Source organism: Leucopleurus acutus (genome assembly GCF_964270905.1).
Source record: "Leucopleurus acutus genome assembly, chromosome: 12".
NCBI lineage: Eukaryota > Metazoa > Chordata > Mammalia > Artiodactyla > Delphinidae > Leucopleurus > Leucopleurus acutus.
The window spans coordinates 22,177,206-22,189,802 of NC_139154.1; the positions used below are offsets into that span (position 1 = coordinate 22,177,206).

Sequence of the window (12,597 nt, forward strand, 5' to 3'; positions counted from 1 at the left end):
ATTTTCTTACTTTTTTTTTTTTGCAGACTTTACAAAGATGAATTCAGGCATACCTGGCTTTTATCTTAAAATTCTTTACTTTTTGGCCACTGATTATAATATATCACTTCTTTGTAAGTGAGATGATTGCAGCATAGGATTTTTCTTGTTTTCATAGATTTTTAAAATGTTAAACTCTTTGATGTATATGGAATTTTCTACAGTTGTAGAAGCAAAAAAGAAACGTGTGTGTACGGGTGTGTGTATTTATGTGTGTGTGTGATTTCTCTTTATTTATGACCTCTGATACCTCTGATTAAATTATGCTTTCTTTCCCCATTGTTGTACCACTGTTTGACATTATTTGGACTTGCTGTTTCACCCCGTTGTCCATTATGGGCTTAATAAGAACACAGGGCAGTATTTTTGACAGTGGTGTGTTATTCAATTAAAATAACATTGAGTATTGTTTTTTATTGTTTTTAATGAAAGTAGTATATGTATGGTATTAAAAAAATTTTTAAGTTATCCTAAAGAGCTTATAACAAATAACAGTTCCCCCAGTTCCTTAAGCCTAGACCTGCTTTTCAGAGGTAAGTGCTTTTAATTTCCTGACGAGTTTTTTGTTGCTGTATCAGTTTTAGCCAATATCTCTCAGTTCCCATTTTCAAAAATAAGTATATTAAGAACTTTCTCTCTTCCATCCAGTTTTGACCAGATATACCTTTATTTTTATATTTTCAAGGTTGGTAAGATTTACATTCTGGCCTGTAACTATAGTTAACGTCTTTCCTCTCTAAGCTGATACTGAAAGTTGAAAACTAATAAAGAGCATTTACAACGTTTTTTTAAAAAAAGAAGTAGCAGCTCATCGCTCATCTATGATGTTCTATAGAAATCGTCTGCCATTTCTTCTAGCTAGATCTTGCTGTCAACTTGTTAAGCTCCCTTGGGTGTCTTCCAAGGAGATTCTGATTGGCATTTACAATCTCAATTTTTCTCCCCTGAAATCTCCTCTCTCCCTGTTCTCATCTCAGTAAATAACCCCACTCTGTACCCAGATGTTTGAGCCGAAAGCCTTGGATTCACCTTTGATGCAGCTGTCTCACCGAAAGAAAACACACTCCCTGTTTTTCTCTCTTCACTCACAGAAGGCTTCTGGGCACCAAAATGTGCGTGGGTTTTCCACACCACGTAGTTCTCCATCCTTTGTGGACTGTAGCTGGGTGTCCTGCAGTTCAGTTCAGTTCTGATATTATCACCCTGGACTTGGCATCAGATCCCACTCATCCCGGGCTCAGTCTCACAACACCGCCCCCATTGCTGCTGCCATCTGTGAGACCCAGGTGGTCACCTGTGCTTCTTACTGGCTGACTATAAACTGGGGTTCTCATGATGCCTTCCATGGGCTCAATAATTTGCTAGCACAGCTCACAGAACGCAGGGAAACAGTTATGTTGACTGGGTTATTGTATAAGAAAGGATACGGATGAACAGCCAGATAGAGAGATACATGGAGTAAGGTCTGGAAGGGTCTTGAGTTCAGGAGCTTCTGTCCCTGTGCAGTTGGCATGTACCACCTTCCCAGTGGGTAGATTTGTTCATCAACCCAGGAGCTCTCTGAACCCCATAGTTGAGGGGCTTTTATTGAGGCTCCATCACATGGGCCAGATCAATTAGTAAGGCCACCGCCAGTGGTGGGGGAGGGGTGGAGCTGAACATTCCAGGCTTCTACTCGTAGTTGGTCTTTCTGGTAACGTATCCAGAATCCTACCAAGATTACAGCAAAAGATGCTCCTATCACCCAGAAAATTCCAAGGAAGTTAAGAACTCTGTGTTGAGACTTGAAGGCAAAGACCAAATAGTAGAACAAAAGAGGCTCTTAGCACCTTTATCACTTAGGGAGTTAGCAAGGTTTTAGGAGCTCTGTCCAGGAGCTGGGGATGAAGAACAAAATAGCTTTTGTTTTTTTATTATATCACAGTATCACACTCACATCCCTCATCCAGGCCAGCAACACATTCTGTTGGAGCAACTCTCAAAATATATCCAGCATCCAACCTCTCCTCACTCTCCCCACCACGTTCATGAAAGCCACCATCATCTCTTTCCCATGTTGCTGGAAGATTCTTGACTAGTCTTCCTGCTTCTCTTCTTCCACAGCAGCCAGAATGACCCTGTAAAACCGTGAATCTGATCATGACACTCCTCTGCTCAGAAACCTTTGGTGGCCCCCTGTTGGTCTCAGAGAATGTCCAGAGTCTTTCCCGTGGTGACAGGCTTGGCACGCTCTAGCATTTTGCTGCCTCTCTTTCATCATTTCCTACCATGTTCTCCTTACTTCCCGTGCTCCAGCCGCAGTAGCCACCTCGCTCAGGGTGCTCCCAACTCAGGGCCCTTGTTCCTCTCTGTTTTAGAAAGTTCCTCCACCATGTCCCACACCCTCACTTCATGTAGGGTTTTGTTCAGATGTCATCCATCAAAGAGGCTTTCCCTGCCCACACTGATGTCAGATTCTACCCCGTCCTGTCCTCCTGGATACTCTCACCCTTCTCTGCCTTTCTTTGTAGTGTTCATCAGCACCTGTCAACTGTGTATTTATTGTTTGATTTATATATTTTATTGCCCATCACTGAAGCCTTCCAGTGCAAAAAACTTCCTTTTATTCACCACTACATCCCTAGTGCTTTGATATGGTACCCAGCGCATAGTGGGGTCTCCATAAATGTCTATTGTATTAAAAAAAAGATTGAATGAGTTGGATACTTTTTATTGCTTGCTTTTTCCCTGTCATATGTAATGCTGCAATGTAGTTTTTTCTTTTGTTATATGTAACTGGTATTTTCTGTTTTTCATTGCTAGATAGTAGGATTCTGTCATTAACCCCTCCTTGTGCTGAGTGGCTCTCCTTACAGACAGGACTTTATGAGATCATGTATAGATCCCTTTGGAGTTTGGGCTGTTCTTACACTTTTCAGTCGCGTGTTTGCATCAACTTTTTATTTATTTCTACCGATGGTTAATCACATACATCTGGTTTAAAACTCTAACTGGACGGCCTTGACCCTCTCATTTCCAAAGTCTGGTCTCTGGTTTCTTGGGAAGAGCTTGTCTGCTCCATGTGTGGAAGACAAGGATGGTTTGAGACACCCTCACTGGCTCACCCTTCCCCTTGCCCACAGAACAAAGGCGGGTTTTGAAGGATCAGCTCTCCAGGCCTTCTACAGTGTGGCTGCTGCCTGTCTGATGGCCCTTCTCCATTGACTTGCCCTATACGCTTCATGTTCAGGCCAGCCCTGCCACCCTGTGCTTAGGATGCCCAGCCTTTCCTGCTGTCTTCCTTGTGCTTCATCCCCTCCGAATGGAAATATCCACATCCAGCTATCTCAATGCCACCTGCTCCAGTTCCTTCTTGAATTTCCTCATCTGAATTAATTTCCCTCCTCTCCTTACTTCCCTGGTACTTATTGTACCTCTTCTTTTACAGCATGTACCACTTTCTATCTTGTACTATAATTACTTACAGTCTTATCTTATGTGCCAATATAAGCTCACTGAAGACATGGCCCATTTGTGATCCATCTCCGGGCCCCTCAGAGTCTTATACAGGGAAGGTACTCAACAAATACCCTCTTAAGGGTTTAACTCTGCTTGTTCCTTCTCAGGTTCTTCATGGAAAGACTAAACACGTATTGGTTTTCTCTTTTTTGTAAGTGGTCAAGTCATTTGGAAAAATTAAATACCATCTAAGTTCTGCTTTGGGATAATCCCAACAAAATTTTAATGTTTCCTTTATAATTTCATATTTTTCAATTAATCTATTATTATAAGTCCTTTGCAGATCTAATAAGTGGAGCATTTTTAAGACCTCTATCTTCACAGTTGTGCTACTTTTTGATGGAGAGAAATTAGACGTACGTTTCAATCCCAGCATGTGACTAAGTGTTGTGAGAAATCCATATTCACAGGTTAATGTTACTGACATAGAGCAGTTAATTCTGCTCTATTTACTGACTTCTATTCTTTTTATGTATTTATTTGCTTAGCTTTTTATTAGTTGCTTGTATTATTTATTTACTCAATTTGATTCTACTTATTTTTAGAGTTAAATTTTCTTACTTGGTCTTTGTTGACTAGAGTTATCATGCAGTGATAGCAGTTTGTTTTTATGTATCTGATCAGAGTGGTATTTCTTACTATTTTCCCTCTGCTTCTGTCTATTGCATGTTGCAATTCAATTTTTTTTTTTTTTTTTGCAGTACATGGGCCTCTCACTGTTGTGGCCTCTGTATATTTGATTGCTATGTGAATTGGGATACATAAAGTCAGCATTTTTAGACTTGAACACACTTGTTTATTTCTCTTAAAAACAAGTTTAATGTATTCCATAAATATTTACCTTTTGTTCTCCAACCAAATAGGCATAACTTTCTGAATATTCTTTAATTTAAATCCACCGTTTCCCAGAGTTGCTTCAAGAAGCACCAGCCAGGGAAGCTAGTTCTGGGTCTCGCAGCCACAATGGCTGCCCTTACTGACCTTGTTCCCGAGGGTACTTGTCCCCTACTTAACACGGGCTTGGCAAACATTTGTGGATCTAATAAATATCATTATTTTTTTAGGCTCTCTTAAAACATGGAGCATGAGTTAGAACATGTGTGTCTGTATTCACCTCCAGTGAGGAGTTTCTTAACTGAAGGTGTTTCTCTCTTCTTGCCTCTGCAGGTTTCCACTGTCCCTTGCTGTTGTGCTGCTGGTTAATTAGAACTGTATTTTTCGGGAAACATTTTGTATTTTGTTGTTGTTGTTGGTGGTGGTGGAGGGGTGGTTTTCTCTGATGCAGATTTTTACATTGTTGCTCTTTTATAGATCCTACTGTCTGGAAGCTTCCTGTGTTATTGTTCACTTTGCTTTCTTTCCAGAATTTAACAAATGGATTATTTTATGTGTAATGAGAAAATATAGTGAATTAATTGCATTGCACTCAGTTATACCTAGATCTTTAGTTTTTAAGTTCAGTTCATTCGAACACTTATATGCAAAGAGAAATGAAGATAGAGTCACTCGACTATGTATTTGGTATGAGATCCTAATTCTGTTCCCTTTCCCACGAAGTGAATTTCTGTTGCAATTAAAATAAAATAAATTTTAAAGCATCCATCCTCACAGACTTTTATGTTCCAGAAATAAAAAGTGAATGACACAAGTACAATGCCCCAGACAGTCTAAATAGAAGTTAGCAGGAAATACAAGGTCCAAACTGAACCAGGGTAAGTAAACCACAGCCCAGGGGCCAGAGAGGGCCCCCAGCAGGGTTCTATATGGTCTGTGGGTCAAGAATGGCTTTGACATTTTTAAATGGTTAAACAAGAATGATATTTGGTGACATATAAAATTGTACTCTAGTTTCAATGCCCATAAATAAACTTTGATCGGAATACACCCACACCATTGCATTTAGATATTAACTCTGGCTACTTTGGTACTATAATAGCGAAGTATGGCCTGCAAGCTGAAAGCATTTACTATCAGGCCCTTTACAGAAAAGTTAACTGACCCCTGGACTAAATAGTAGATTGTACCTTCAGTAGCTCATGTTCAGCCTTGTAAAAATCATCAAAAAGTTTTCTCCCGATAACTGATGTATTTGTCAATACTCTTAGGTAGGATAATGACCCTGGTCTATTCAAGTTCATTTTCTCTTCAAGAAATACTTGGTTGTGGCCAGGGGGGCCATAAATATATGCACACGTGTACATGCTGATTTATTTGTTTTATTCTGTGAACAGTGAAATTTAAGAAGCCTTTGTTTTGTTTGGTTTTGCCTAACTGCTTTGCTGGGAGGTTTGACTCCTGCGGTTGGTGCAAGAATAGACACTTCCGCAAGGAACCGTTTCTGCCAGGAGGGAGGGTTATAAAATTCAGCATCTCTGATTATGTTCCCCAGAAAGCACCGGACTCAGATCTCTTGTGACTACGCTTCATCTCATCCCTTCCTGCCTGTGGAACAACTGGGCAGATTCAGTAACTGCTGTCCTATTTCAAGCAAGGGTCACGCAGAGCGGTGCTGAATGGCCTAAGCATTCGGAAAAGAAAGGCGAACGGCCTTTTCTAAATATAAACACCTGTTTTCTTAAACAAGTGCGCTTGGCCTGTTGCCGTTCTTCTCTGATTTTGGCGACCACGGGATTTTCCCCTGCTCCCTTCCCTTCCTCCAGGCCTCCTTTAGCCCTCCATCCTGGTGGCCCTTCTGCCTGACTGCATCCTGGTTTCCCACTCACCTGGAATCCTGGTCAGGATCAGTCACGTGGCAAGCACGGCGGCCGTTGGTCCCTCCCCGTGATGCATTTAAGTAGGCAGGGTTTCTTCCTTTCTCCCACCTACCTGGTCTGCCACGCTCCGTTCTTAGGAGTAAGGATCTCCTTTCAACACAGTGAAGGACGGCACCCCCGTGTGAGAGCACAGGGTACCAAGGCTGGGTGGCAGAACAGGAAAGAAAAAGGCAGAAGAGGAAGCAGGAGCCCGCCACAGCAGGCTTTGTCCAGTTTCCAGTTGGTCTGCAGAGATCCTGTTCCTTGCTTCTGGGCATTTCTTGAGAACCGTTTTCTCTTGCTTTTTCAAGTAGAAGAGAGACAGAAAACAAAATGTCCGGGCATACGTGACATTGCAGGCCAGTGGTTAGTTACTGTTACCACTCTTTATGGGAAAGGTGTGTGTGTCCCCATTTCACAGCTGAGCACACCTGGCCTGGGCCTGGTGGGAACTCCTCCGAGGCCACACGCAGGGAGTCGGGGAGCTGGATTCCAAGCCAGGGGGCAGCTGTTATGGCCCAGGGCACACAGGGCGCCCTCAGATCGGCCCTTTGTGCTCTGCATTCCACCAAGGAACAGATTGCACTGGACCCCAGGGGGCCGGGGAGGCTGTACCAGGACATCCTTATCTTACAGGGTAAGTTGGTATAGAAGCAGGAGTCAGCGTGCGGAGGGGTTGCAAAGATGTGGTTTTCAGTGGACATATTTTTTTTTTTGCGGTACGCGGGCCTCTCACTGTTGTGGCCTCTCACTGTTGTAGCCTCTCCCGTTGCGGAGCACAGGCTCCGGGCGCGCAGGCTCAGCGGCCATGGCTCACGGGCCCAGCCGCTCCGCGGCATGTGGGATCTTCCCGGACGGGGGCACGAACCCACGTCCCCTGCATCGGCAGGCAGACTCTCAACCACTGCGCCACCAGGGAAGCCCTGTGGACATATTTTTTTTAACTTCTTTGTTTAACACAGAGAGGTCAACAGGTCAGAGGCTCAGGGGTCCGGCGTGGCTGCATCAGCTGAATGCGTTTATTCCCAATGATGATTGGAGTCTGCTGTAACACGAGTAAGAAAATAATCCAAGCTGGAGGGATGAGTTGAATACCCAATATAAAGATGTTCGCTTTATTACTTAGAAATTAATTCTTAAAGAAATTTAAAATTTCTTCAAATTATGGTTACATTTTGGGGGGCCACACATATTTCATGCTATGACTTCAGTATGGTTTGTAGGCTTCTAAGGGTTTACTTGTTAAACCTGCGGTGATTGTAAGTTTCTAAGGACTTACTCTGTCATTTTAATACCGTCTTCCTATAATTCAGATAATTTCCATTTGCTGCTTTAATTCTAAAAGGTATGAAATGCCTTTAGGATGGCCCACTGTTGCCTTGCCAATAAGGGCTGCCCTCACGTAAGCCCTGCCAAGTGACCTCCGTGTGTGAAGTTGCTTCCTGTGTTGCCCACATGCTGGTACCACCCGCATTTCCCTCCCGTTCCCCTGCTACGGGCCGTCCCCTAACATGGTGTCTGCATTAAAGCCACACTGGGCTCCACCATGAATTAGGAAAAGGTGTTTTCTTCCATTCCTTCACTTCTTAGGAGACTCTTCCTGCCTTCTCTATGTGATTAATGCAAGATGCTGCCTCATGCATGCCATTCTCAGCAGATTTCCTCTTCTCTGTTCCCTTAGTGATTGACTGGGGCTTTACCATATGAGGCCTTATACTAGAGTAAGTCGTAAACACATCTGTTCCTGCCTTGATTAGAAACTCTATGACATTGGAGATCATGACGTGTTTATATGCTTCACTTTTCGGTAGTTATCTGATGGACCTTTGATGTTGATTTGGTTGTCTCCGAAGGAGCAGACATCTGAAAATTAAACGTATTCAGCGTTCCAAATGAAGGAATCTGAAATTAGAAATGTTGATATTCAGCAAGTTACAAACTCTTCTCAATACCAGAGGAGACAGCGGTGATCCAAAACCTGGCCTGTGATCTGGCCACGTTGGCACGACCCCGTATCTTTTTAAGCCTCAGTTTCCACTTAAAAAAAGGGGTGAAAATGCCTCCTTGCCTTACTCCTTAGGGTTTTTATGAGGATGAAATGGTTTGTGACATCTGAAAATGTGTTGGGAATCACAAGATTGTTTCAAATGTAAAATTGCGTTGTCTTCTTTAAGAAAACAGGCATTTAGATGAAAGCTGTGCTGTTTAGGTATTGTGTTCCTATAGTATTCCACTTCTGATTTAAATTGGAATGTGTACCTGAATGTGCTTTGTGAATAGTTTTAAGGGGATCGTCTGACTTTTGCATCGTAATATCTAAAGCCCGTGTATAGCCAGTTACGTTGACCTTGGGAGATTTTGAAACAGGACCTATTGGTTCTGTCAGAGAGAACCAGTTTGCCTTTTCCATAATTCTCACGTAACCCAAATTTCATCTTTATTTATTTTTTCTTTCACAGGCTTCCATCTGTATCACAAATTACCCACCATAGTGCCTGAGAGCTGCCTTCTCATCATGGTTGGACTTCTGCTGGGTGGGATTATTTTCGGAGTGGATGAGAAATCCCCCCCGGCCATGAAGACGGATGTGTTTTTCCTGTACCTCCTCCCCCCCATCGTGCTGGACGCGGGCTATTTCATGCCCACCCGCCCGTTCTTTGAGAACATCGGCACCATCTTCTGGTACGCCGTGGTCGGGACGCTTTGGAATTCCATTGGCATCGGGGTGTCTCTGTTTGGGATCTGCCAGATCGAAGCCTTTGGCCTGAGTGACATCACTTTGCTCCAGAATCTGCTCTTTGGCAGCCTAATCTCGGCTGTGGACCCCGTGGCCGTGCTCGCTGTCTTCGAGAATATCCACGTCAACGAGCAGCTCTACATCCTGGTCTTTGGGGAGTCCCTGCTGAACGATGCCGTGACAGTGGTGAGTGACGGTTCACACGACATCACTCCGCCGGGCCGGGGCCGCCACCCACCGGCCGCCGAGGGGAGACCCTGTCTGCAGATCAGGCGGCTGAGCGGTCCCCAGCCCTGTGCTGGGAAGGGCCCCTCACTTGGTTCAAGGCTCTGTTCTCGCTGTCTTAAAATTCTCAGTCAATTTATTATTTGTTATTTATCTGTGATTCTGCAAAGGGCCCCTCACTTCATTTTGCCTGGATCCTGCCAGCTACGTGGCTGGTCCCTGCTTGTACGGCTTTGCTGCTGCCAGAGAAGCGTCACAGTGACTGTGACCTGTGTATCCCTGGGGGTTTCTCACTGTGACGGCTTCAACAGTGATGGTTTTTGATCCGAATTCAAAGGACTCAAGGTCCCAGCGTTCTTTGCGGGAAGTGCTGCCTCAGGATGTGGCGTGTATAGTACAGGTGAAAGGATCACGCCCACTGAGTGCTGTTCTCCCTCTGGGGAGGGTGTATTTTTTATTTCCAGATCGGAGGCAGATTTTTCGTCACACAACTCACTTCCTCTTCTTGCTCAGCCAGCAGACTCTGGGTCCTCACCATTTCCCCATAAATGGGTATTTATTCAGAAAATGCAAATTATTTTTAATTCTCACTAATTGCCGCATAATTAGAGTCAGAGGCTGTCATGAGCTTAACATTAGGAGGATTGCACTGCTTCCTGAGCTCAGGGGAGAAGCCTCTCCCCGCACCCACATGGCTGTCCAGACCTTCTCCACCAGCCAAGGACACTCAGGTGACCTTGGGCTGGTTAACCAGTCGGCGGGCACTGGTGATGCTGTTTTAGGTTAGCCGGGATTCTGTAGTAGTGATGGTGATAGGAATGGTAGCGAATGCATACCTTGTGCTCGGAGTTTCATAACAGCCTATGAAGTAGGTATTCTTCCCATTTTGCAAATAAGAAAATAGAAGGAAATGTGAAGTAAAGTGTATTTAAGTAACTTAAGTAATTTATATTATCCCCTCTGTTAGTTAGTTCCTATTATTAAAATGGTATTCCTGATTCGTTTAAAAGTTAACATAGATTTCAAGGAAAAAAAGCATCAATTCGCTTCAGTTTTAGTGTGTATGTGTTACTTAAAGAACGCCTGATGAGGGTCCTTCCTTCGAAGTCGGAGAGAGGATTCTTTTTGTAATTTGTCACTTTTTTTAATTTTCATTTTTGAAAAATTTATTTATTTGGCTGTGCCGTGTCTTAGTTGCGGCATGCAGGATCTTCGTTGCAGCCTGCGGGCTTCTCTCTGTTGTGGCTCGCAGGCTTCAGAGCGTGCGGGCTCAGTAGTTGTGGCGCGCGGGCTTAGTTGCCCCACAGCATGTGGGATCTTAATTCCCCCACCAGGGATCGAACGTACGTCCCCTGCACTGGAAGGTGGATTCTTAACCACTGGACCACCAGGGCAAGTCCCCGAGAAGGTTCTTTAAATGATGTCTTTTCCAGTATGTGTAATGTCCTGTGTGTAGGTCATGGGGCATCTCATCCTCATCCAAAGATAGATTACTGTGATCAGCTTCAGAAACAAGCTTAGAATATCCTTTTAATAATTCAGTTAAACGTTACAATAATGTGACACACAAAAAATGAGTTAACATAGAAACCAACATTATTCTCTGTTAGCCTGTATTCAGACCCCTGACCTGAATAAAATATCACCTTTAAGGATGTTCGTTAACTCCATGTGGATATTATTACATAAAAATAATTTACTGATAAGGAAATGCCATTTTTTAGTATAGCTAAGAGCTATTTTGAGACAGTGCAGTTACCTCACTCAAGTAACAAAATCCACTTCATTTATTCCATTATTCATTAACGGTACTTAGTCATTAACTCACCAGTATTAAATTTTAACTGGGAAACTGCCATAACAATGAAGATGTTTTATAAACTCATTCTCTTTTCCGGAGGCATGAAGTTTTCCATTGTGACTAATGTTTGATCTATACATTTTTACCTTGGTTCTAGGGAGACTGTGGGAATTTCAATGTGGGAATCTTGGGTCTATTTAGGGTATAGGAAACATTACAAAGAAATAATAGCACCCTGCTGCATTCCTCCTAGGGCAAGGTAGCAACATCAGGTCAGTTTCAGAAGGACCTGCTGTGTCTTTGCACTGCTTTCCCTTCTCTTCTGAGATTTCTCATTCAGTCGCCTCGGTGGTCCATTCTTTGAGCGTGTCAAGAATCAGATCTCAGCAAACGATCTGGCTAAACTACCCTTTAAAGCGTGCCTTCCAGAGGCACATCCTGTGCTTCCTGTCCAGAGGCTCGAAGCCATCAGATGTGGTTTTATGGTCGAGATGGAGGGCTGACCCAGAGAGGGCAGTGAGCCAGGTTGAGGGCCAGCCATTCCACGGCAGGAAATGGGCCAAGGACGGAGAAAGGGCATGGCTGCTCTTCAGATGTGGAGCCCTTGTTTCCAGGCCAAAGCCTGTGAGTCAGAAGGACTCTAGTGGTTTCAAATGAAAGAGGTTTCGTTAGTAGGTTCTTTACCCTGGGCCAAAAGCCATGTGGACCCTTAAAGCCACCTCCCACAGATATCAGGGCATGCTTGGGGGGGGGTTGCCCACCTAACACTGAAGAATAACCCACCAGGTATTTCCTTCACCAGACTGGCTGAACAGTGGGCTGAATTGCCCAGGTGTTAGGAACAATTAGAAAATGGTATAAAAAATTATAATTTTTGTCTCCTAGTCAGGTGTTCTCAAAGAATAGAGGTAGAGATGTTTTATAGAAGATTCTTTGATTCATTCATCTAGCCTTATCTCTAGGAGGGTTTAAGGAACTCATGGGTTAGGGAAAGGTATGAAAAACATAGACCCTGCTGCATACATGGAGAAGGCTGAGTTACTAAATGCTGCAACTAGAAGGGTAGAGATTAAACAGAGAGAAGTCAGGTTAAAAACATAGGCTGGGGCTTCCCTGGTGGCACAGTGGTTGGGAGTCCACCTGCCGATGCAGGGGACACGGGTTCGTGCCCCGGTCTGGGAAGATCCCACATGCCGCGGAGCGGCTGGGCCCGTGAGCCATGGCCGCTGAGCCTGCGCGTCCGGAGCCTGTGCTCCGCCACGGGAGAGGCCACAGCAGTGAGAGGCCCGTGTACTGCAAACAAACAAACGAACAAACAAAAAACATAGGCTGGAGGATGAGCAGAATTGTAGGTCAGGCAATTAACTGGGAAGTTCAATAGTGAGCTTAGAAGATTTGAAAGGGAGAAAATCTACCGTAAAAATGTCTCAAAGCAAAGGGAAATTGATAATATATAATATAAATTGAAGTCGAACTCTTTGTTCTGTGGTCTGGGGCTAGATTGGAATTAACTGGAGAAATGACAGTCAAAAAAGAAAAAGCTA

General features: G+C 43.9%; 1 protein-coding gene across 1 annotated transcript in view; it reads left to right on the forward strand.

Moving 5' to 3' along the window:
- SLC9A2 (solute carrier family 9 member A2) overlaps positions 1 to 12,597 on the forward strand; it is a gene marked incomplete at both ends in the record, with an annotated part of 85,376 nt that overhangs the window by 25,279 nt on the left and 47,500 nt on the right. The window contains one exon of the mRNA XM_082851689.1: positions 8,750 to 9,213. Coding sequence (XP_082707815.1) covers positions 8,750 to 9,213 — 464 coding nt within the window. The remainder of the gene's footprint in view (positions 1 to 8,749; positions 9,214 to 12,597) is intronic.